This window comes from Monomorium pharaonis, chromosome 5 (genome assembly GCF_013373865.1).
Source record: "Monomorium pharaonis isolate MP-MQ-018 chromosome 5, ASM1337386v2, whole genome shotgun sequence".
Lineage (NCBI taxonomy): Eukaryota > Metazoa > Arthropoda > Insecta > Hymenoptera > Formicidae > Monomorium > Monomorium pharaonis.
In genome coordinates, this window is record NC_050471.1 from 20,977,314 (window position 1) to 21,004,477 (window position 27,164).

Below are 27,164 nucleotides of genomic sequence, written 5' to 3' on the forward strand. Positions count from 1 at the left end.
CCTTAGAAATGAAAGAATTTAAGGATGAGATAAGGCAGGAATTGAGAGTTTTAAAGGTAGAACAGGAATTATGGGAGAAAAGAATGAAAGAATTAGAGGTTAAATGCATAGGGGTGGAAAAAGATATAATAGAGTTAGGAAAAATAGTAAAGAGAGGGGAAGTAGAAGGGGGGAGGGCTAGTAGGACAGAAAATAGCGACAGCATAGGAAGTGTTGCAGTAGGAAGAAGGAGAAGTGAGAGTAGAGAAAGTAAATACAGTAGAGCGAGCTCAGGATATAGTTTTGAGAATAGTAGCGGAGGGCTAAGTGACAGAGAGGTAGGAAAATTAAAGAAATGGGTTGAGGATAGGGAAAAGGAGGAGAGGAGAAAGAACATAGTAATTAGAGGTCTACGAAAGGAAGATTTAGATAGGATACAAGAGGAATGGATAGAGGAGATGATCAGAGAAAAGCTAGAATTGGAAATTAGGGTGACAAAGTGAGGGATAAGCGGGTCGGTGATAATAGGAAGTCTTGAAACTGAGGATATGAAAAGGGATATAATGTGTAACAAGAACAAACTGGGAGAACGGTTATATATTGAACAGGATTTGACATGGGAAGAAAGGAATACGCAAAGAGACATAGCAAGGTGGGTTAAAGAGGAGAAGGACAGAGGTAGAATTGTAAAGATAGGAATAGGCAGGGTAAAAATAAATGGAATATGGCTTAAGTGGGAGAATGTGATGACAGATAGAAGAGTAGATTTGCCCAGAAGGAAGTTAGGAGAAGGGGTAGTTACAGATGATTTAAGCTTAGGTAGAGAGGATACTGGTGCTAGTGCGGATAGGAATAAAGAGGACGTGAATATGAAGGTAGGAATTAGTGTAGGAGATAAGGAAAACTAAGTGAGGGCCAAGAAGGGAGGGAAAAGAAAGAGAATAGTAGAAGTAAATTTATAGTTAATGGTAAAGGCAATGGTAAATATAATAAGATATGTAAGAAGAAATGCAAGAGTAAGGATAGTAATAATGTAAAACATAGGACTCATTTGGATAGGAATATGATATTTTGGAACGTAGCGGGTTTAGGAAGACAGGACAGGGACTTTTGGGAATTTGTGAAAGAATTACATAGGTCTAATTGAAACTTGGATAGAGGAAAAGGGTTGGAATAATATAAAGGATATGCTTCCTGGATCACATACCTGGGAATGTTGTTTCGCGGAGAGTAACAAAAAGAGAGAAAGAGCTAAAGAAGGATTCATAATAGGTAAAAAGAAGGAATGGGGGAGAGAGGATAGGAAATTGATAGATAGGAGTGGAGATAGGTGGATAGCTACTAGGATAGAGAAAGTATTTAGAGAAAAAAGCATGTGGATAATAACAGTTTATAACCAAGGCAACTGGGAAAATATAAAAAGTACAATAGTAGAGATAGTAGAAAAGAATAGGAATGATATGATTTTAATAGGTGGAGATTTTAATATAAGAATCGGAGAGTTAGGTATAGAAGAAGAGGCTTTAGAGTTAGGTAGGAAAAGTAAGGATAAGACAATAGGTAATAATGGGAGAGATCTCGTAGAGTTTGTAAATGACATAGGTGGCTATATATTGAACGGAGCATTTGAAGGCGACAGGGAAGGAGAATATACTTACATTGGTGCTAGAGGTAATACGGTTATAGACTATGTAATTGCATGTGAAAATTGTATTGATAGGATAATGAGTTTTAGAGTAGTGGATAGAGTGGACTTGGATCACATGCCCCTGACAGTGAAGATGGACTCAGAAGAAGAACGGATGGAGGAGGATCTACAAGATATAAGAGAAAGGAGGACAAAAACTCTATGGGATTTGGAATCGAGACACCTGTATGAGGAAAAAACTGAGGTAGCTGAATGGACGGAAAATTTGGAAAATGACTGTGGAAGAAATCTGGAAAAATCTAAAGGAGACGATTCTGGAGGCGGTGATGAAAAAAGAAATAAGATGGAAGAGAAGGAAAATAAGACATGAATGGTGGAACAAGAGCTGCTCTAGGGAGAAGAGAAAAGTTCATAGAGCTCTGAAAAGCTGGAAGAAAGGTAAAATTACGAGGGATGTTTACCTGGAGTGCAAGAGCAATTTAAAAGAGTTCCTAGATAATAGATATGCTATTTGGAAAGAAGAAGAAGAACTGGAACTGAGAAACCTGAGGAATGCAACTGAGGTGTGGAAGTATATAAACAAAAGAAAAGGAAGGAGAAAAAAGATAAAAAATAGTATAGGAAAGAGTGAATGGCAAAGGCATTTCATGAATTTGTTGGAGGGCTCGGACAGAAGAGGAAATAAAGTTACTCTTGAAGAGGTGGAGACAGAGGAAGGAAATGAGAAAGAGGAGGGGGTGCTGATCAACGAAGAGTTAATTGGAAAAGCAGTTGACAAACTGAAAAATAAAAAGGCACCAGGATTGGATGGAATTCTTATGGAGGCATGGAAATACGGAGGTGCTGCTATTAGGAAAGGACTAACGGTATTAATAAAGAAGATCTGGCTAGGAGATAGTATTCCAGAAGATTGGAAGACAAGTGTGATCCTACCTTTATATAAAAAGGGGGATCTGCTTAAGATTTACGCAACGGTCTTAAGAGGATCCCTGGAGGAGGAATCAATGGAGCTGAAAGCGCTGCCGGAAAGTCAAGGTGGTTTTAGGGAAGGAAGAGGAACGATGGAAAACATCTTTATTTTGAATCACGTGGTACAAAGAGAGAAACTGAAGGAGGATAAGAAGGTGTTCGCTTTATTCGTGGACTTGAAAGCGGCTTTCGATAATATAAAAAGGGAAAAATTATGGCACATCCTAGAAGAAATCGGTATAAAGAAGCAAACAACTAGAAGACTTAAGAAGGTGTATGAGGAGACGAAGGCGGTAGTGAAGACAGAAGATGGTGTGACGAAGGAATTCCACACGTGCAAAGGAGTTAGACAGGGATGTGTGATGAGTTCACTACTTTTTGACTTATACATCGCGGACATTGATAAGTATATGAGTAAAAGAGGAATGGATGGTATTAAATTAGGAAGTGATAGGATATGGTCGTTAGCGTACACAGATGACATGGTGTTATTAGCGAAAAATAGAATTGGATTAATGGACATGATAGATACGCTTAGGAGATTCCTAAAAGAGAAAGGTTTAGAACTTAATATAGATAAAACAAAGGTCATGATATTTAACAGAAATGGGAAGGAAAAGATTGGTAAATGGTTATGGGAAGGTAGAGAATTAGAAGAGGTTAGTTCGTTTAAATACTTAGGTTTCGTGTTTAATAGAAAAGGGGATTATAGAAATCATATAAAGGACTTGAGTATTAAGGGTAGACTGGCCGCGAATAGGGTATGGGGTTTAGGAGAAAGAATTTGTAAGAACGATTTTAGTAGGAGATGGATGTTATTTTGCTACTTGATTAAAAGCGTTATGTCTTACGGGGTAGAAATTTGGGGCTGGGAAGAAAAGAAAGAATTAGAAAAGGTAATGTTAGATTATGTAAGATGGGTTTTCAATATAGATTTTTGCACGCCAAGGTATATTATGATGTTAGAGCTAGGCTTAGATAAATTAAGAATTAAATGGGATATAAGGGCTAGAAGGTTTGAGGAAAAAATTAAATCTATGGAGGATTACAGATGGGTTAAACTTTGTTGGAATGAGAAAAGGAAATTTGGTTGGAATAATCTATATGGGAAAGAGAGAGAAAGATATTATAACAGGAATGGATGGAATTCGCAGGCTTTAGAAGGTTTAGATGGAGATGTAGCTAGGAGAATTGGCAAGGAGTTAGAAGCCAGAGATAAAGATGTACAGGTACAGGAATTGGAAAGTAAATTAAGCGAGGCGAGATATAATAGGAGGTATGCAGTAATATTGGATAGAAAAATACGGAAGCCAAAGTATATAAGTAGGAAACACGTAGATAGCAGTAGAAATGGTATAGGAATAAGAGTGTTAGCTAGATTTAGATGCGGCGACATGGAAGAAGATAATAAATATTGGTTAAGCGAGGTAGATAGAGAATGCGTATTTTGTTGCAAAGGTAAAGATAATTTAAATCACTTTGTGGAAGAGTGTGAGATTACGAGGTCATGGTTTGTAACCTTAGGCAGAAATAGGAGAGAAAGAATAGCTACTATGTGATGATTTTGACGATGTAAAAAAGAAGGTGTTAAAATTTTGGTTTGAGAAGAAAAAAGCATTTAAAGCGTGTAAAGAAAAGATTAAATAATGGCTTAGTTTACATCGTGCATTTGATACGCGTATCAGGTACCATATTCGTATCAAATTCGTACTAAATATTTAGTACGCACGATGTAAACGCTGCCGGATCAATTTGGTACGAGCGTATCAAGTAGGAGTATCGTACTAAACTGATACGCGTACCAAGTGATACAAATGTCGATGTAAACGCATAAAACGCATTTTAGAGAGAATTTAGCAATTGAGCATAACCTCAGTGCTAAAATCTAAAAACCAGTGTGAAAATGTCTTAGTAGGAGACATCAACATGAATTAAATTTGTATTATATTTTTCACAGTACATGCTTAGTACATTCGATGTAAACGCGCCCGTACTAAGGCTTTGGTGCGCACCAAACTTAATACGCGTACTAAGGTTTTGACGATGTAAACTAAGCCAATGTGGTAGGTAAGGAATTTTGTATAAATAAATTAAGGAAATAGTTTGTATGTAACCAACTGTGATGTAACCAACCATGATATTAGGATAAGAATGTAAATCTTAATAAGTTAGGAGTTAGGTTTCAGTGCATAGACGGATGAAAGAGTGAATGTGATAGAAGTATCATGTAAACCAAGTCCCCTTCTTGGCATGTAATTGCTGAAGTTAGAGATACTATAACAGAGATTCGCCAATGCGTTAACGATTTCTGATTGGCTCCCGTCGCTTGGGGTATAACCGGAAGTATGAGAGAGAAAGATAGATATAACTGACAGAGAAAGCCTAGCCGATCTAACCTGTCACCTGTCACCTGTCAAAAGAAAACAGAGTAAACCGCCATCGAAAACGTCATATCCGATATCCGGTTTTACCCCAAGACGGCACATTGGCGAATCTGTGTTATAGTATCTCTAGCTGAAGTAAATAAATATATATATATAAGACCTAACTATGAATACCGGCCTTTGTGTGTGATAGCCTTTCAGAGCTCTAGGCCAATAAGCATCTTATGTATATCAATATGGCGACTTTATGTTGAGAACTGATTGGTTCAACTAAGGCACTATAAAAGTGAGTATTCTCCATAGACCTTATGGATATGGACTGGCAATACCAAGCGAAACCGTGTCCATACTTCTCTCTCTAAAGAGTCCGGAAATATATTTCGCGCATGCTTGTACATATTATACATTGAAATCCAATGATTGGATACGTTTTGATCACGTGTTTTAACTTATGTGTGTGTATATATATGTATATACATATGTATGCATGTGTGCTGACATGCGCGATAGTTATTTCCGGTAACTTTAGAGAAAGAAGTACTAAAAAGTCTGTTTCTCTCTCGCACCTCTTCTGGACACCGTTTTCTATACATAAACTGTAGGCAATTGCCGGTCCATATCTATAAGGTCTATGGTATTCTCACGTCCGCCATTTTTCTTCTAACTAGCAAGAAAAATTAGGTATTGTAAGATCGGGATATTAAATCCCTAGAATATAGTAGCCTAGTACCAGCGTCGGTCCGCGAGTAGCGGCGTTGCGCGCCAAGTTAGGCGCTAGCGTACCGGATATCCGCCGAAAGAACATGCGACGGGGCTAACGGGCTCCGGGAAAGCGCGCCGTACCGGCACTCTCCTGCGAGTAGGGAACACGTACGTCAAGTCGAAGGCGGTTCTCGGGAGTCACTGGATCTCTGTAGAATTGAGTAGATATATTAAATCAGTGTTAGTCAAGATAGTTAGTGTAGTTTGATTGAGAGAATACTTACCTATATCCTAGAATCCTAGTATCCTGTGCTAAGGTCCTTGTGTACGCGCTCTAAGTCCGAAGATCCTTCCCGGTGATCGCAATCACGTGATACGTCATCCTGAAAAGATTGAATACCTCGTGATCGCCCTTTTGATTAAATTGCGGGAAGTTCGTGAGTTATTAATTCAACGATACGATACGGTTGGTTTCTTGACCTCTTCGAGGAAATAAATTTGCAAGACGGAAAATCAGAGTGCTCGAAATTAAATACTTTTCAGTATGTTTTGTACATATATACGTCAATAATCTTTGGGAGCACCAAACTTTATGCGACAATGAAACAAAGACACGATATTTATGATCTTGAGACTGTAAAGGTTATTGTACCCAGTGAACACATTTTATAGCGGCAATATAACATGGAAGTTACATGTAATTTAACATTGTTATTCTTGTGATATGTAGGTGCTACATGACATGGAAATAACCTGTTATGCAATATTTGTTATACGCAAGTGATATAGCTGTTATACATCGTTTTGGCGTTACAGTTATTCAACAAAAATTGTATAATCGTAACATAACACGTTCGTATCAATGTTATTACGGAACGATGTGTCGTAGTTGACTCAGAAATCAGACAACATTACAACATCCTGAATGATAGATCTATTTGATAATAAAAAAAATTATTATAAAAATAATGTTTTCAAAAATAACGGTTTGTCTACAATTACTGCGCACAAAAAATGCACAAAATCGAAATTCATCATGTGCTGAACAAAAACAGAATAATAAATGTATACTATTCAATTTTTCTTAGAATTACGATCTATATAGTTAACCATCTAATTAATCATTTGAACGCTTCAAAGATTAGTGCTAAATAGATCGCAATTTCCATCAAATTATTAAGGTTATGAAAAAAGATAAATTTAACAATGAAATTAATAAGTAGATAAATTAATGCTATTTATTTTTAATATGTTTTGCAAAATTTAATTGCTTTTATAAAAAATAATATAGTTGCGTCAGTTTATAACATATAAGTATATGTAGACAATAACAAGTACCCATATCGATGAGTCAAATTGGCGTAGCAGGTAGAGTACAAAGTTCGTCATCCTAAGGTGCCGGGTTCAAACCTAGCCTAGCAGCGGCAAGTAAGAATAAAATAAAAAATTACATAATTTAAATTTAATTAATTAATAAAAATTTATTCTAAATGTAGTATGTGCTGTTGATAAAAATAATTTTTAAAAAATGAAATTTTTATTTTATTTTATTTTTCTTTGTAACTGTTGTGTAACTGTTAGATAACATGTAATTATAACATGTTATATTGCTGAGTCGGAAATTGTAACTTATGTGTAATTTCAGAGTAACGTAACCTGTTATATTCGGTTACATTGCTGTTACACTGCTGCTATATTACTGTGTTCACTGGGATAGCACCTACATATCACATAATGCTAAATAGATCGCAATTTCCATCAAATTATTAAGAAAGTTATAGAAAAAGATAAATTTAACAATAAAATTAATAAGTAAATAAATTAATGCTATTTATTTTTAATATGTTTTGCAAAATTTAATTGCTTTTATAAAAAATAATATAATTGCGTCAGTTTATAACATATAGGTATATGTAGATAATAACAAGTACCCATATCGATGAGTCAAATTGGCATAGCAGATAGAGTACAAGATTTGTAATCCCGTTTGTAAGGTCCCGGGTTCAAAACCTACCAGAGGCAAGTAAGAATAAAATAAAATTATATAATTTAAATTTAATTAATTCGAAAATTTGTCCTAAATTTAGTATATGTACTGTTGATAAAAATAATTTAAAAGAAATAAAATTTTTATTTTAAATTTTTATTTTGTCAATCATCTATTGGGGCTCCATGAAGCCTCTACTAATGATCCACGAAACATCCGTCAGTCATCCATCGAGGCTCCGTGAAGCCTCTACTAATGATCCACACAACGTCTAATAGACCTCTTTGACGACCTCTAATGGAGGTCTAATGGACGTCTACAATGCGGAACTGTGGATTTCTAATGGCTCTATATTGGACGTCTAATGGACGTCCACTGGAAGTTTAGACTTCCATGGCAGACGTCCATTAGACGTCTACTGGAGGTTTTATTTCTATGTGGGAATTTATCATGTACTGAACAAAAACAGGATAATAAATGTACCATTCAATTTTTCTTAGACTATACGATTTATACAATTAACCATCTAATTAACCATTTGAACGCTTCAAAGTATTAGTGCTAAATAAATCGCAATTCCCATCAAATTATTAAAATTATGGAAAAAGATAAATTTAACAATGAAATAAGTAAATAAATTAATGCTATTTATTTTTAATGTTTTGCAAAATTTAATTGCTTTTATAAAAAATAATATAATTGCGTCAGATTATAACATATAGGTATATGTAGACAATAACAAGTACCCATATCGATAAGTCAAATTAGCTGTGACGTGACAGCCGCGGGCTGCTGTCCGTCACAAGGGCCTTCATGGCCCTTACGCGTTAACATCGGGAACTGAATATAACTAATCCCTGCGGATAGGGAACTGCCACCGAGGGAGAAATGCAAGAACTTCCGTGCGCGAGGCCCGGAAATATCGATTGCCGCGATGGGATCCGTCAGCAAGTGGCCGCGTGCACGTTGCGCGCTATGCGCCAGTCAAATTTGGAAAATCGCGACCAATAAGGGCCCGGTTTATCAGTGGCATGGTGGAGCGCGTCGCCGAGCGGCCACCCCTTACGGAAAAAACGCTAAAAATAACACTTAAAAAAATACTCAAGTTGAGTATAATTTGGGACAAGGGGTAAACACTCAATTCAGTGTAAATATTCAACTTGAGTGTTCGCTCTTTAATTTACTTTTAATTAGAGTGTTATTACTCTCAACTTGAATGTTCGCCATCTAATTGAGTGTTAATCCTAAATTTAAGAATAACACTAAAATTAACACTCAATTAGATGGCAAACATCCAAGTTAAAAGTAATACTCAAATTAATACTCAAAGCCAGCTGAACACTCTAGTTAAATGTTTATTTTAGATATTCGTTTTATGTTTATTTCTACCAATGCAGATTAATTTTAATCTCAGTTGAACTTGCTTTTTTTGCTTTTGTTTTTATTTAATATTTTCTAATCCAATTTTTAAGAGTGCACACCCAATATTAAGTGTATACCTTCAACCGTTAGATGTTGAGTGTACATCCCCAACGTTTCAGTGTTCACACTTTATGTTGAAAGTTGTTGTGAGCGTTTGCTCGTTTTGGGAATTCTTTCCCGTCAGTAGTTGGGATTTGTCCTGTCTTAAGGGTTAGGACCCAAAGGGTGAAGGTTCGGCTTAGTGTATGAGAGAAAGGAAACTCTTCTTACTTGTTTTTTCGTTGTCTTTATTTCTTTCTCGTGCGCTTACAATCAGCTGTGTTGATGTCACGTAACACTCGCGATAAGGTTTACGGTACGCGACGTTGCTCGGACGTTGTTATGATACTCTCCGCTCGGTCACGGCGTGGTCGCGTTTATACAGGGTGTTTGGTAAAGATTTATGCAATTTTTATAAGCAGGTAGAGCGCATTAAGCTGAACATAAAATCCTCATCGTTTTTCCATTTTCACAATAGTTAACGAGTTATAGACTTGTAAAATTTTCTGTATTAGCCCGGCCTACCAGCAAATGCAAGCACGCCGAGCGCCCGACCGCGGCGGCCGCCCCTCCCTAGCGCTTGAACCTTGAGATTGCTAGACGCGCGGGGGGAGTTGTTACAACAAGCGGCAATGGCTACGCACCATGTGTACGTGTACATACATGTGTACAAAAAAATATCAGTTCTAATGCTTAAAGAAACAATTACTAAATTTATTTTTTTTTAATAAATAATGATTATTTTTAATATAAATTTTTTTTTGGTGATAGTCTTAAATGTCGTAAACTGTCATAAATTTTAAAAGAAGCTATTATCATGTGCTCAAAAACAAATTTATCCTTCTTTAAACAACATTAGAAAATTTTATCGATTAAAATGGAAATAACAACCAAATAAAATGTTTGTTTCAACTTTATATTCTTAATTCAAAATTAAATAACGAGGATATTTATATTTTTAATAAAATTAATCCTTGTGATAGACTTATAATACACGGAAAAAACTTTATGGTAAAAATTACTCTGGTAAGTAATAAACGCGTGACAAGGAGAAATTATGAAAATTTTTATTACGTTTTTCATCAAATTACGATAATATTTACATTACTTATATGATATAATTCTCTGAAATTTTTTCTTACAGTTTGTGGTTACTATCATAAATAATAAATCATATATAATTTTACTATAAAATTTTCTCCGTGTAGATTTACGAATATATGAATTTATTAAATGTTTGAAAACTTATAAACAATATTTATTTAATTCAAGAAAATTTAATATGTATGTGTGTGTATTTGGTGTGTGTGTGTGTGTGCGTGTGCGTGTGCGTGTGTGGCGTGTGCGTGTGTGTGCGTGTGCGTGCGTGCGTGTGTGTGTGTGTGTGTGTGTGTGTGTGTGTGTGGTGTGTGTACGTACATACGCGAGAAAAGAATAATCACTTTGTGACAGGAAAATGAATAATCATTCCTTAGTTCGCGATTTTATATCACTATTATTATTCATGCTGATTACTATACAATACACGCACACGTAGAAAAATATGATTCTAGTTTTAAGAAAATCAATTATTCATTTTTAATTTTATTTTTTTTAAATAATTATCTTATTTTTAATGGTTAAAAAGAATATTATATTGATAATAAACACCTTACTTTACACAAAACAAATAATGTTTAACATTTTCGTGTATGTATCACACACACACACACACACACACACACACACACACACACACACACACACCAAATACACACACATTACATACTAAAATTTTCTTGAATTAAATAAATATTGTTTATAAGTTTTCAAACATTTAATAAATTCATATATTTGTAAATCTACACGGAGAAAATTTTATAGTAAAATTATGTATGATTTATTATTTATGATAGTAACCACGAACTGTAAGAAGAAATTTCAGAGAATTATATCATATTAGTAGTGTAAATATTATCGTAATTTGATGAAGAACATAATAAAAATTTTCATAATTCCTCCTTAGCACGCGTTTACTACTTACCATAGTAACTTTTACCACAAAGTTTTTTCCGTGTATTATAAGTCTATCACAAGGATTAATTTTATTAAAAATATAAATATCCTCGTTATTTAATTTTGAATTAAGAATATAAAGTTGAAACAAACATTTTATTTGGTTGTTACTTCCATTTTAATCGATAAAATTTTCTAATGTTGTTTAAAGAAGGATAAATTTGTTTTTGAGCACATGATAATAGCTTCTTTTAAAATTTATGACAGTTTACGACATTTAAGACTATCATCAAAAAAAATTTTTTCTTAAAAATAATCATTATTTATTAAAAAAAATAAATTTAGTAATTGCTTCTTTAAGCATTAGAACTAATATTTTTTTGTACACATGTATGTACACGTACACATTGTGCGTAGTCATTGCCGCTTGTTGTAACAACTCCCTCCGCGCGCCTAGCAATCTCAAGGTTCAAGCGCTAGGGAGGGGCGGCCGCCGCGGTCGGGCGCTCGGCGTGCTTGCATTTGCCGGTAGGCCGGGCTAATGCAGAAAATTTTACAAGTCTATAACTCGTTAACTATTGTGAAAATGGAAAAACGATGAGGATTTTATGTTCAGCTTAATGCGCTCTACCTGCTTATAAAAATTGCATAAATCTTTACCAAACACCCTGTATACTATATTTTGATTCATTAGACTGCATGTACTGTTTGTCTTGAAATGCAATCCTTTTCTGTACCATTTGCAAATATGTAAACGACTTAAGTATCATTATTATCAATTAAATTGATAACGTAATCATATATTATTTTAAAATTTCAATTTAAATAATGCAATTCAAGAGCGATAGTATACGACATAGTGCAAAAGAACATAAATTTACATAAAAAAATTATATTAGACATAAGCTTCAAACATATAATATTATTATGTAAAATAAATATAAATTAATAATTAATTTGATTTTGAATTAAGATAGAAAAATGGAACAAAATAAAATTTATAGGAAATTGTTTAAATTATTTTATTTTATTACATATAAAATCATTTTAATTAAAGAGTAATATATAGGACTTATTAATTATTTAATTTATTTAAAAATTAAAAAATTTATTTAATAAGATCGTAAATAACTTTAATAATTTTTATTTTGTAAACTTCAATAATTTCAATTTCCATTGAAAAATTTAATTGTTTAATGATCATTTTATAATTATTAAAATATTGAATATAAAATAAATATAAACAAATAAGTATCATATATATATATATATAAAGAAAAATAATAATAAATATACTAAGTAACATAGTTAACATAAATAATTATTAATATATATATAAACATTTTGTTAATATTGCTGGCAGTGGCTAATCAACTGCCCAACAGTGTTTGCTACGCTATAGCTGTTCACGGAACTCGCTATCACTATCGCTCTATTGGCTCCACGAACAGTTCAGATAGCGTTAGCGTTTGTAGCGTTAATAGTGTTTCCCCGAACGCACCCTATATTACCTCCCTACTCTGTCACTATGCGGCGCTCCTGCTCCCCCACTCTCACGTACGCACGTCTTCTCTCTGCCTACTCCCTGCTTTAACTCTGTTATTCCCCGTGACACCTAATTAATACGTAAAATCACTCTTATCCTCTCTTTCTCCACTCACCTATCCACCCACACACTCTCTATCGCTCTCTTTCACTCCCACCCGACTACCCTACCCTCTCCTACGCTTTCTAACACCTCTTATTACACTCAACTCACTGCTTGCAACTACCCAGATAGCCACAAATGTATGTATGAGCACAAATTGTTCTCAGGTTGCTAATAAAGATGTTAGCATCTTGCTACGCATTTACGTCGTCCCTTGTGCTGTTATTTGCTGGCATTCGACACTGATCTCAAGTAATGCTAGCATAATGTTTGAAACGTGCAAAGAATTTTATTTCCGACATTGAATGCTAGCAAACAACAGCACAAGGGACGACATAAATACGTAGCAAGATGCTAATATCTTTATTATATATTACTGGCTATCTGGGTACACACGTCTAACTTACTCTGGCCCGGAAACGGAAGTCGTCTTTTTTATTTTTATTTTTTACGTGGTTTTTGGTAAAAAATTATAAATAATGGACGAAGAACTTTATAAACACAAAAATGTATATCAACAAAAATGTTTTCATTTATAGCACGTGAAATAAACAATGATATTTCCTGTTTTCTATCAAATTTTGATAAAAAAATGTTGTAATATGCTAAGAAGATAAGTTACATATCGTACCTTTGGTAAATACAGTGGAAATTGATTAAATAATTTATTGTTCATTAAATTTATCATAATGTAATTTTTTATAACTTAAAATTTTGTTCTTTTATATGTACACATGTATATGTTTCTTGCAAAAAATATGACTAATAAGTTATATATTGTATTTAAAATAAAAAAATATTACAAAAATTTAAAGTTTTTAGACATTTTAATTATAAATCCACATTTTTTTATAGATTATTTCTTATGTACTTACAGTTAAAATTTATATTAAAAAAAAATTCTTATGGAAAAGGAAAAGTTGAAATAAAAATAAGAGCTCAAGAAAATTTAGGGAGAAATTTACTCGAAAGATGTTTTTATGCATCACAAATTTTTTAGAAGTTTCGTTCTTTATCACTGAAATGTGAAAACAAATTTTGCTCGAATATTTCACAAATAGTTTTGGTATAAGAATTCAATAGTTGTCGACGAAAATACTATTAGGAATAATACTATATTTCACGTATAGGCTTTCAGTAGTTTTTTAATAGTATTGTAATAAGAACACAGTAGTATTACAACATTTTTCAATAGTATTTCAATAGTTTTCCTATATTATTCTCAGAAGTTTTTCAATATTTTTTAAATAATTCTCCAGGGTTGGGAAGTAACGCGTTACTTGTAACGTCGTTACCGTTACCGTTATTTTTTTTCTATAACGATTTGGTAACGCCGTTACTTTTCTTTTTTAGCAACGAAAAAGTAACGACGTTATATTTTCTTTTGTAACGAGTAACGAAACGCAGTTACTTTTATCGTTACTTTTAAATATATGGCCGGTACATAAACGTGGAAATACTTGCCGTCTGGTAGAAAGCAAAAAAACTAGAGAACAGAAGAAAAAAAGAATTTTTTGCATCTAAAAAAGAATTTATCTTTTTTTAGAAAAAGATTTCTTTTTGCATCTAAAGAAGAATTCATAATTGGTGACATAAAAAAAATTACTAAAAGAATTATTTTAGATTCTTTGTGCTATCTGGATAATAGGTATATGAAATAAACGTTTAAAGTACAAAGTATATAAAAAATATAATATGTAATATAGATATGTACTGAAAATATATAAAAGTATTTAAAGATAAATATCTTCTAATTTTATATTCTGTGCGTCTTAGTATATTTTATAAATCGATCTTATCATTAAGAAAAAAGTAACGAAAAGTAACAATTTTTCGTTATTTTTAAAGTAACGGTAACGCGTTACTTTTTATGACCGGTAACGAGTAACGGTAACGAGTTACTTTTTATCAAGAGTAACGGTAACGGTAACGAGTTACTTTTAAAAAGTAACTTTCTCCTGTAATTCTCTTATAATTTTTTTTCGTATGGGCGATGCCGCACGTCCGGAAGTGGGCCTCGGAACTCCGGCCGATCAGCCGTGATCGGCAACAAGCAGCCGGGACGAGCCGGGGCCTCATGAATACGTGAGCGCGGGCGCGCGCGCGCGTAGAAGGGTCCGTTGTGATCTCGCCTGTGGGCAGCGAACACACGGCGCGCACACGTGCGTATATACCTGTTGCGAGGTCCGCTGCCTTTCCAACGTTACCTCGCCACGGATAGATAGAGTACGGCGGTATTACACGTCCTAGAACATGTAATGGTCTCCTCGCGCACGGCCCGTTTCGAATAATAACTTGTATTTCAATTTATTATCATGCTCGTAAATCAATAATAATTTTTAATATAATACGTAATAAACGTTTCGATTATGCGCCTCTCTTTGATCATTTCACAAGAATTTTGACAAGAATTTTCCACAAGTTGAAAAGAATTGCAATTAATTATCATCTATATATCAAAACGCTTATCATGCATTACGTTAGAAGTTATTACTAATTTATAATGAATAACAATAAGATACAGCATAAGTTATCACCTAAATTTGGCTTTTGTGTGTATCATTATCATTCTAAACTACTTGTAAGAAAAATCTCAAGAGATAGAAATCGAATAAGAAACTTTGGATCGCGATGATTGGATAAAGATGTGTGGAAAAGAAGTTGAAATAAGAAAAGAAATTTGAAAAGTAAAGCCAGACGTAAAGTAATGGATTTATTGAAGCTTAGTCGGGACCATTATATTTTATAACGCTTAAAGTTATAAAATGTTACATATGTCGAATTGATGTAAAATTCTTTACAACGCGTTCGTAGAGCAGCGACATTCATATACATACTTGCATTTAAAAAGGTGTATGCGCGTAGATGGGTCAAGTTTTGCCAAATTGTTTATAAAAAACGGAAAGAGATAAAGAAACCGTATTTATTATTTATTCTATTGTAAAGATTATATATTTTTTTTATTTCACATTTAATTTTATGTAGAAAATAATGTGAAACAGATTCGCATGTGTTATTTAAATTACGCCTAAAATCTTATCTTCCAAAGCGCTTAATTACTACATCTAACAATAATATCTATTTACTGACATTTGATAACAATATTATTTTTGATAATTTTAGAATAGTGAAATAATTTATTTTAATGTTATACAAATTTTTATAACATTAAAATGTATAAAGAAAAAAAATAATTTTTTTACAATTACAAGCTCAAACAATTTTTATTGTACGTATATCATTGAAATAATTATTACATTTATTCATTTAAATTAAAAAGATAAACAAAATTATTAATTGAATATTTGTTAATAAAAAGGCAATTTACGTATTTTTATTAAAAATACGTGACCTGCCTTTTTGGTAAACGTCTAGAATAGGTACCGGTGCAAAAAATTAATTTTTTTTAATACCAATCAATAAAACTACTATAGAAATAGAATGTAGAAATGTTTTTAAGGAGAGAATTTGATTTTCAGAGCAAAACGACGTCTACTTGTACGCTTGTACCGTAACACAGGTTTGTGACTTCAGATTTAAAATTATGGCTAAATAGGGACTAAAATTGGTTGAGATAGAGTTAGGAAAAAAACGGCAAGAGAGTGCAAAAAGAGCGGCTCCGCTTCTTCTCCGTTCACGCGTTCTCTGCACCACATGGATTTGCAAACATGCAATAAATTTGCACACGCACGCACGCATGCACGCGCGCGCGCGTACGCGCACACACACACATACCCACACGGGAGGGGGGGACACATACTGCGTAAAAAGTTGCAAACCCATGTGGTACAGTAAAAGTAAAAAATCTATAATTTTTAAATCTTTATTATTGATGTAGAATGATTATATTGCACACTTACTATTTTCTATCTTAATTTCCAGATATATATATTTTTTATATCACTTAATAATACATAAAATGCGTGATTTGCATGTTTGCAAATCTGTGTGGTACATAGAACGCGTGGGTGGAGGGACGAAGCCTCTCCTTCTGCACCCCTTCCCGTTTTTTCCTAATTCTATCTCAATCAATTTTAGTTGCTATTTAGCCACAATTTCAAATCTGAAGTCGCAAACCCATGTGGTACGGTACAAGCGTAAACGGTGGGCGAGGGGGAGGGGGGGGTATGGGTGGACCACGCTTCGCATGGAAAGTCAAAAGCACAATGGTACAAAAAACGTGTGGACGTTTTGGCGGGGCTTCGCCCCTCCCCTCTTTCCAGTATTAGCTAATAAAATTAACTAATAAAACTCGAATTGATTCAAATAAGTTATATGAAGTTTTGAACATTTAACGTCGTTTTTCTAAAAAACTATATCTTTATGGCAAAAACTTTATTTTTATGGCAAAAATCAATAGGACATAAAATATGTATTTTAATAAGGTCTACAACTTTTATTTGAAATATGTTTCGAAATTCTCGTTATTTACGGAAATAAATGGAAAAAACTATAATTTTTATGGTTTTTTACAGTTTTCGCCATGAAAATTAAATTGCCTCTTCCTAAAAACATTTCTGCATTCCATTTATATAGTAGTTTAGTTAATTGGTATTGAAGAAAATTTATTTTTTGCATCGGTACTTATTCTAGACATTTACCGTCTTTTTATTAACAAATATTTAATAAAAAATAACAGTTTTACTTATCTTTTAAAATAAAAATGGTAACAGGTTTTAAATAACAGTAACAACTTTGAAAACTACTTTATCATAACATTTTGCATTTAAAACTTATTCAAGACTGACTATTTGTTAACAAAAAGGCAAAACATGTATTTTTATTATACGTAATTGTCGAAGTTATTACTGTTATTTAAAATTTGTGTTACCATTTCGGTTATAAAAAATAAACAAAACTGTTACTTTTTGTTATAAAAGAAAGGTAAATATAACATAATGATACCGATATTACAAGTTAGATATAATATAATGTAAGTAATAAAACATATACATATTTGTAATAAAGGTTATATAAAATTATATATAATATGCGGCGGATTATATATGACGGATTATAGAGGACAGGGTTTGGTGTTAAAACGCCGTTTTTTAAATTAAAAGATTCGTTTTACTGAATCTGTTAAAAAAATTTAAGTAAAATGATGCAGGCTGATTAACGCGGGCGATGTTCAGGGAAAAATTTTATTAACTCCTCCACCCTTCTCCACTATTATTGACAACAGAATATTAACATTATTGACATTATTGACAACAGTAAGCCGATATTTTTTCTAAATTTTTTGTTTCACGTGATTATGCTTCACGCAAATTTTTGTATATAACACATTAATAAACAAATACGACTGAGAGAACTACTCAGTGCTCAAAAATAAATTAATAAACAAATACGACCGAGTGATTAAGAAAGCTTTCTTAATATGATATTATTATATTATCACTTGGTCGTATTTGTTTATTAATTTATTTTTGAGCACTGAGTAGTTCTCTCAGTCGTATTTGTTTATTAATATGTTTTATATATATATATATATGAAAATTTGCGTGAAGCATAATCACCCCAAAAAAGTAGAAAGAATATCGACTTACTGTCAATAATGTCTATATTCTGTTGTCAATAATGGGGGAAAAGAAAAGAAGGATTAATAAAATTTTTCCCTAAACATCGGACATCGAACAATTAGAACACAGTAAATCTTATGTATAACGATTTGACCGCGTTAATCGGCCTGCATCGTTTTACTTAAATTTTTTAAACAGATTCAGTAAAACTAATTTTTTAATTTAAAAGACGGGGTTTTAACCCCAAATGCCTTCCCCTAGAATTCACCAGTGCATATAATTTTAATAATAATTTGTTATTTATTTTAATCAAAATGTAAACGGTGGTTCTTCGTTAATTGCAGCTAGCACTTTTTCATTTTTTAAGATTGTTACATGAGTACCTTCAACGTAATGTACCTTCACCACACTTTGAGTTACCTTAAATAATTATCAAATACTTTATTAATTAAAAGTTTTGTTGAATTTGACTTGTTAAAATGTAAATTAGCACAATTCTTTAGAAATACCTTCTGCAAACCGAAATCTTCCTCAATCTTTAGTTTATGCAAAGGATTTGTACATTTTAATAAGGTTATTGGAGATTTGATAGGTAACAACGTAGAAATGTCATAGTTTGGAACATTGGATAAATGTGTATAAACTGTGGTACAGAGCGTTTTTAAATTCGTTGGTGAGAGTAACTTATTCATAGCTAAGAATTGTTTTGAGAAAATATTGTATCTCTCTTCCCAGGTATCACATTTTTCCAGTTCCGTTAAAATCTGTCAAAAATATATGTATGTACGTTATATATTTTATTATATGTAAGTTTTACTTTAAGACAAAAGAACTTGAAATATTATAAAATATAAAAGTAAAATTGATAATACTTTTCAAGTAATAAATACTTATGTTATAAATATATATGTTATAAATTAATTTTGATCTAATCTTAAGAAAAAAATTATACCTTTTTACTAGTTTCTGGCAAATAGATATCCATAATATTAGTTAGAACACTATTTTGAAGGTCAGTTTCTGTTATTTCTGACGCATAATTATTGTACATTGTCTGTATTTGTTTAGGAGCGCCGTCGATAAGAAGCACACGGCCTTTAAAGTTCATGGCTTCTAACCTTCTTGTCAACTCGATTGCGATAAAAGATCCAAAGGAGTATCCTACTATTACAAAGTCTTTTGTACCTTTCAACTTTGATGATAAAATGTGCTGCAAAGATATTAAAAGAATTCTTACGTGCCTTAAATAAAACAATTAACGTATCATCAACATAATATGAAATTAGTAATGCGATTGCATACGTTTGCGAGATGATTAGTCGTCTTTGCTATAATGTTTGCATCAATGTTGTTTGTGTTATATTGCAGGGACGTTGTTGAATATTTCATATTTGGGGCTAAATGATTAAATACAGTTGCACACCCGTCTACACCTGGTATAAGAAAAACTTCAGTTGTAGTTTCCTGTTTACCAGTCGAAAGTTCAATACTGGTTTCTGAAATAAAATCGATGTCCTTTACAATGCCAACTAAAAATTTTATGACTTCTATTGTCTCTGTATTAATTGTCGTTTTATTTTGCGTGTAATCGCTGGCGTCTACGTTAGACATTTTAATGAGTTTCGCAAAAGTGAGATTTCGTATTTCTTGTGCAGTTAAAAAGATGTCGAATTCTCGTTCTAGAGTTTGCTTGATTTCAACGCCCATCATGGAGTCTATTCCAAGTTCGGCTAGAGACATATTGTGACTTATCACTTTTATATCTTTTATATCTGTAATATAAATAGAAAGTTATTATGACTTATGATGTATTATTTTGATAACTAGTTAATAATAATAAATTGCTTTGGCAAAAGATATAAGTATAGGCAAAAAAGATAAATCTGCACCCACCTAAAATACTGGCAACAGTTTCTATCAGGTTTCCGAAAGATCCCGTCTTTTTTTCAGCTACCACCATGCTACTCACCACCGGCCGACTTTGAAGTAATAACTTATCGAGCTCGTTAAAGCAGCAGGATATTTTTTGTTGCAAAGTACCGCCGATAATCAGTTCTTTATCATCCTCCTGCATGTCAGCGACGAGACCCACATCACCCACAGCTCCCCACTGAATTGCCAGTGCGGGTAATCCTTCTTCCGCTCTCTTTTCGCACACTCTTTCCATAACGGAGTTGGCCATGCCGTAATTAGTCTGTCCAGGATTACCTCTGCCGCAAGAAACGGAAGAGAACACTACAAAGTGTCGCAGCTTGGAGCAGATCTTTCTGGAATATTTGTCCAAGGCTTGCGTTGCCCGAGCCTTCGACTGAAAGGACTCTGCAAATGCTGTCGCGGTTTGATTCTTCAAAACGTTGTCCCTCAGCACCACAGCGAGATTGAATATTGCATCCACGGGTGCCCTTTTTTCCGCAGACCGCAAGAGGTACTCACAATCCTTCGGATCAGCGACATCGATATTCTTGATGATTAGCACATTTACACCATACGATTCCCACAGTCGAATCTTCATGCGTTGGTAACCGTTTTTTATTCCAGTTCGTGAAACCAACACGACGTTTCTGGCACCCCGAAATATCAACCAATCAATTAACTCCAAACCAAATCCACCTAGGCCTCCTAATATAACGTAACTTTTGTTCGCGTAGCAGTAATAGCGACGATATGCGATAACAGGCTCGTCTAAAGGCTTATTCTTCTCCCGCGTATTTAGAATAATCTATAAAAACATATTTGTATATTAAGAATAGATATATATCATGTATTTATATTAAAATAGACAACTGTAACACTAATTAAAGAATACTTTTCTATGTTACCATTATTTATATAAATATACATCTCTAGTAGCACAAAACATTGTCGCAATATTGAGAACTAATGTGAATGCAATATTCTTAATATTATTGTGATTGTAAAGTGGACGCTTTATCTTATCTAATTAATTTGTCTAACATTAAGTGGCAATATTGGTTCAATATTGGTTTAACACTAGTCAATGTTAGATTTAATTTTTTTATATTGGACATTAATTGCATTTTAATTTAAAATCAATATTTAATGACCAATGTACTCCTAATATGATTTATGTTTAGCCAATATTAGCCAATATTATTAGAAATATATAATTATATACCTTTCCCATGTGTTTTCCACTCGCCATGTATCTAAAAGCTTGTTCAATATCTGTTTTCGGAAAAACTTTTGCTTGAATTGGCTTGATGACTCCGTTATTCAAACCATCGGCTATCATTTTGTGCAAAATGTGATTATTCTTATGATTGCCAAATATCATTTCATCGATTACAATCCCATGAAAACTAATTCCTTTTTGAAACGCGGACACACTTAGAGGATTGTTAGAAGTTAAATCAAATTTGCCGATCTCTAGAAAACGGCCGTTTTGTGCTAAACAGTTAACAGACGCTATTAACTTTTCCTCCGCCAATGAATTCAACACGATGTCGACGCCGCGACCGTTCGTTTGATGCATTATCATTTGTTCGAAACTGGTATCTCGAGAATTTCCAATATGTTCATCTAAAATTGAGGGAAACAGTTTTTTAATGAAATCTCTCTTCTCGCTTGTGCCCACGGTAGTAAACACTTCGCATCCTTCTTTGAGAGCCAGGTTAATAGCTGCCTGTCCAATGCCGCCAGTACCAGAGTGTATAAGTATTTTGTCACCTTCTTTCATTTTTCCAAGAATGTAAAGAGCGATGTAAGTCGTACCATAAACGCATGGGATTGTCGCAGCTTCTTCAAATGTCCACGCGTCTGGTATCTTCCAACACATATTTTCACGTGCTGCAACAACGCTTGCTATACAGCTAAAAAAAATAATTAGAAGTTAGTTTTAGATATTAAACAACCTAATTACTTTTTGGAAAATTATTTACTTAGTATCATTAAGTCCCATTACACGTTGCCCGTTGACGTCAAATCCAACGTATTCCATTCCCAGAGGAATATATTGACATAATCGTTCTCTCAAAATTTGATTAAATACTACTCTACCAGTTGCAACCATTACATCTCTAAAATTGAGAGACGAGTAGACAACATCTACCAAATCTTTACGATCAAGTTTAACAGATAAGTCGCTTTCCACCCAACAAAATGTGCTCAGATCATTACGGACCTACAGGAAATATGTCTATTATGCATAACATATATCTATAAACCAATATTTTTAACAACTTTATATTTTAATTTCTGTTATATTTATTTACGATTATTTTGTTAAAAATATTGTTTTATACACATATTATAGTATAACACGTAAACATCATCATACATTAACAGATGTGCTTTTTGGTACATACCGTCTGAATGACGTGTGCGGTTGGAACAGGCTCGGGTTTTTGCCGTGGTAATTGTAAATATCTGTACGATCCCCATATTCCGTTAGATCGTAACACATTAATGGTCATATCTTTTTGTAATTGCTGTAAATAGAAGGGGTCCTGAAGAGAAAATTTGGAAGCCTCTTCATCTTGAATAAACACACCTCTAACGAGTTCTCCACCTGGTTCTTTTTTCAAACAGTTGACAAAACCCAACAGACCACACTCAGAGTCTCCCTCTCCAACAATTATGATTCTACTGTTCTTTTCGAATTTATTCTCGTCACTCACCAGCGGTTTTAAATCGTTCAGCCAGTTAAAGTTATCATTATTTATATGAACAACAATTCTTTTTTCTATCTGAACTTTTTTCTTCATAAAAACAATGATTTCTTTATCGGTGCGCTTTTCAAGAATAACATTTAATTCGTATTGCTGCTGATATTTGCTATAATCATATACGTCGCATTTTTCGCGCGTCAACAGATAACCACCTTCTTTTAGAAATGGCAAAAGTCGTTTTAGAGAAGTTTGTTGTTTGGTTAGAAGATTGAATCCAGCTACTATTAAAACTTTGTCGTCCACAATTGGTTTGTTCAAATCAGCAATCAAAATGTTTTGCGACAGGTCTGCTGGATTAAAACGATTCGGCGATGTTAAAAGGGTAATATTTGGTTGTATCAAGGGTATATCATTAAAAGCCTCAATCAACAGTAAAGATGATAGAGACTCTAATGCAGCATTATCATCATCTTCCACGAGCTCAATGACTTTCACTTTAGTGACCTGATGATCTTCGAAGGCGAGTTGTGCGGATATTCGTATCGCTTCGCTTAAAGAAATCTTTGCGCGATCAAGATGAGCTACAAATATGTTTTCTTCGATAATAGCATCTTGATCCATTTTCCTGCGAGCGATCTGAGTGGCTTTGACACCTCGAAGCTCTATTCCGCCGGCTGTGACCGTGTCGATCTCTTTGTATACTCGTATTGGTAATAAAATATCTGAAATAATGTTATCGAAAAACTTTTTTTAGATGATTTTCATATATACAAAGGCAACATTTAATAACTGAGTAACACTTACGTTTATTTGCATTTGTCGTATGATCTTTGTTTTCAGTTTGTTGTACTGTCCAAGCATGAAGCGCAGGATTAATTGCCAATTTTTCAATACTCGTAGGAACATACAAATCCCTGGTGTCATGTCCGATAATGTGCATTTGTAGCATTGTATCCATAAATGTTACCCAATTGTTTCTCCAAGCGACGTGTCCTTTGTTGCCTGAAATAGATGCGCTGTGTAATCCACGAAACAAGCCGCTGTACTGGTAACCACGCAATTTCAACTCTTTGTAAATATCTCTGGTAGTCATATGTTCTTCTTCATTATTTTTCGATAATATATCTGTAGAAGTAATTTCTTGATCTGGATTCGATGGCTCGTACACTCTACCAGTTACTATAACGTTGTCTCCTTCGATTATTTCAAATCTCCCATCTATAACATTTTTATACATTATTAAGTATTTCATTCTTTTTTTTTCTTAATATCATGCCACTTTAATTTAAAGGTATTTATCTCTAAAATACCTTTCATTATTGCAATCTTTAAGTTTGTAGCTTCATTTCTTGACAAATGGGTAGCACGAATAAAGCGTACATCTCGAAATGTTATTGGAATTGTTGTGTATATTTTTCTTTTTATCATGCCGAAAGTTTCCCAAACAAGTGCAAGATAACCGGTCGCTGGTACTAAATTTCTCCCATCTATAACATGTCCGCTCATAAATTCATAGTCCTCACTCTGAAGTAAGATTTCAACGTGCCTTTCTCGGAATTCATTATATTTTTGTTCTTGATATTTAAATGTAAACCAATCTTTGGAATGATCCCATCTATTGTCACATTAAAGATACTTTTTTTATGGATAATGTAATTATATTTATAATAATTATACATTATTAATAAGAGATTTAGTTATAATTAATAATAATAATAATGCATATTAAAATAATTCTAACATTTGTGTGTCTTTGTGAGTGTATTACAGTAACAATTATAACTCTAGACATATATTATAATTTCTTATATATAGATAATATTCAGATTGTGATTACGATAATAATTTATACCTGATCGACGGAGCGATCATAGGAGTGCCTCGACTAACTGGAAATTCGACTGGAGGATATAAATTGGCGACTTGCGGCTGTAAACCACAATTATAGAGCTTTCCAATTTTTTGCAAAAATACGTCGACGTCAGTACGTTGATTCAATACAATGTTTGTCACTTTCGGATGTAAGGATTTCTTCAAAACACTCTGGAGAACGCCGTCTGGTGCTATTTCAATAATTACAGCGTTACTTGGAATTAGATGCGTCGTTTGTTCAAAGAGAACGTTGTTTAATATGCTGCGTGTATGATAATCCGCCGATGATAAATTCGATGCTGATGTAAACCACTCAGCACACGGTACGGAGGAGCTGATCCATTTTGAACTCCGTTTTTTTGACCATGGTATTACTTTGTTTAAATTACACAAAAGCTGAGTTTTCACGGATGCAAGATAAGAACTGTGATATGGTACGTTGCAGGGGATCTCTTTCACGTGAATATTATTAAGCTAATAATACAAAAATGCAAATGTAATACAAGCCGGGAGATATTAATTGTAGCTAAAATTTAAGAACTTGATATTTAAAAAATTATTAAAATTTTAATTTTATTTATAAAATTTACAAGAGCGTTGTTTAGCTTTACCTGTAATTTTTTCACAAATTTTTGTACGGATTCTGTGGGTCCACACACAATGCTACTATTCTTACTATTGCGACATATTATCTCAATATCCGTTGGACACATATCTTTTAGACTTTTATAATTTAAGCTGACAAGTGCCATAGAGCTGGAAATTATTTTTTCTTCGACACATGCAACACCGATAAAATATGCCGATAAAATAGTTTGTTCAATGGTGAGGCATTCATCCGCGTATGCACAACCGAGTTCACCAGCAGAATGACTTATCATGTAATCCGAAATAATTCCTAAGGATGTTAGAAGATCCACTAAGCCAATCTACAAATATAAATCATTTTATAAATAAGTGTTATATATTAAAATATATCATTTAATTGATAGAATAAAATGAATTATATGGTAAAATGCATCTTTCATAATAATAAAGTAGAATGCAACAATATAAGACATTAATGGTTTAAAAATGTATACAGAATGCAGCAGCACAAATTGACGAGCATTAGTATATATAATAATATAGCATTTAATAGTATTGATACTGTGACAAAAGAAAAGAAAGAAAGGGAGGAAATAGAAAGTTTCCCTGACGTCATCGCTCGATTTTGCTCCTCGGGGTTCGCCGAGGACTCTATGCTCGATCGTTTTGTCCTGGTGTTGGTGACCCTAAATGTAGAATGGTAGTAATAGTCTAAATGTTGCGCGACGCGCCGAAAATCGACAGGTCGTATCGACATGTATCGACTCCATAGATCGTGGAGCCCCGAAAGAAGCCGAGCCGTGTTGTAAGCACAGGGGAAGGAGACACTTCCCTTCCGTCTGTTGAAGCGGCGAGTCGCCGGTGCGCGGGGAGCTGTCTTGAGTTGCGAACGAATAAATTATAATTAAATATAGTGGAGTGGTGCCGGTGGAGACGAACCGTTGTGAGATTGTGATCCGGGGCCATGTAAATTGTGAGTTAAATAAATTCATGTCTCCGTCTACTCTCAGTAGTCTTGCAATCGGTTATTACTTGGGTCCTCCAATGGAACCCGCCTTGTGAGTCTCGTCCTTTCCCATCACGTGTGTGGTTATCAGTTCCGTTAACTGATTGGCGCCCAAATTTTATTCGGAATAAATAGACTTTAAATTAAATAAAATTATAATCAGTAAGAACTAGAGCCCTGCCAGCCGAAGGACCCCGGCCGCGGCAGGTGAAGGTTAGATAATACCGTCTCATTTGGCGCCCAACGTGGGGCACGTTGGAATTTTGTGTTTTGTAATTAAGATCTATCGACTTTAAGTGCGAAACAGTGGTAGGTTGAGAAGAGAGAAGGAAAAATTTATTATTTTCTTTTTCTCTCCTCTCTTCTCTTGCGGTGCACATAATTAAAATTTCGTAATAGTACAATACAAGTGAAACCATGAATTTTGATAATTGAAATTCGAATGAAGTGGATTGTAGAGATCGGCAATATTCTTTCGAAAAGAATCAGAACGTTACATCGCTATTTGCACGCAAGAGAGGTATACTCGATTAGCGAGGGCCTAACGCAAACAGGCAAGGAATTCAAAACAAGGTCACCGAGTAGCGCTTTCACGAGATCTCAGCTGTTTATACATGTGTGTTCATCGTGTTTTAAGTTGTTTCTCGTTTCAATCTTGAACTCGAGACTAATATTGTCTACCTGATATAAACTATAAAGACAATCATCGGCACAACAACAAGTCGTTACTGAATATTTCATTGAATTTAACGAAAAATCTTTACTTTAAGAAATT

At 33.6% G+C, this 27,164-nt stretch overlaps 1 protein-coding gene across 1 annotated transcript in view; it reads right to left on the minus strand.

Annotated features, from left to right (window-relative positions):
* Positions 1–17,721: 17,721 nt before the first annotated feature.
* LOC118645623 (fatty acid synthase-like) overlaps positions 17,722–27,164 on the minus strand; it is a 32,992-nt gene continuing 23,549 nt past the window's right edge. Inside the window, exons 9-20 of the mRNA XM_036287056.1 lie at positions 25,407–25,724; positions 24,776–25,269; positions 24,234–24,538; positions 23,728–24,141; positions 22,621–23,645; positions 22,195–22,436; positions 21,432–22,125; positions 20,189–21,014; positions 19,598–20,067; positions 19,248–19,505; positions 18,805–19,059; positions 17,722–18,715 (exon numbers count right to left, since the gene is read on the minus strand). Coding sequence (XP_036142949.1) covers positions 18,605–18,715; positions 18,805–19,059; positions 19,248–19,505; positions 19,598–20,067; positions 20,189–21,014; positions 21,432–22,125; positions 22,195–22,436; positions 22,621–23,645; positions 23,728–24,141; positions 24,234–24,538; positions 24,776–25,269; positions 25,407–25,724 — 5,412 coding nt within the window. The 3' untranslated portion in view covers positions 17,722–18,604. The remainder of the gene's footprint in view (positions 18,716–18,804; positions 19,060–19,247; positions 19,506–19,597; positions 20,068–20,188; positions 21,015–21,431; positions 22,126–22,194; positions 22,437–22,620; positions 23,646–23,727; positions 24,142–24,233; positions 24,539–24,775; positions 25,270–25,406; positions 25,725–27,164) is intronic.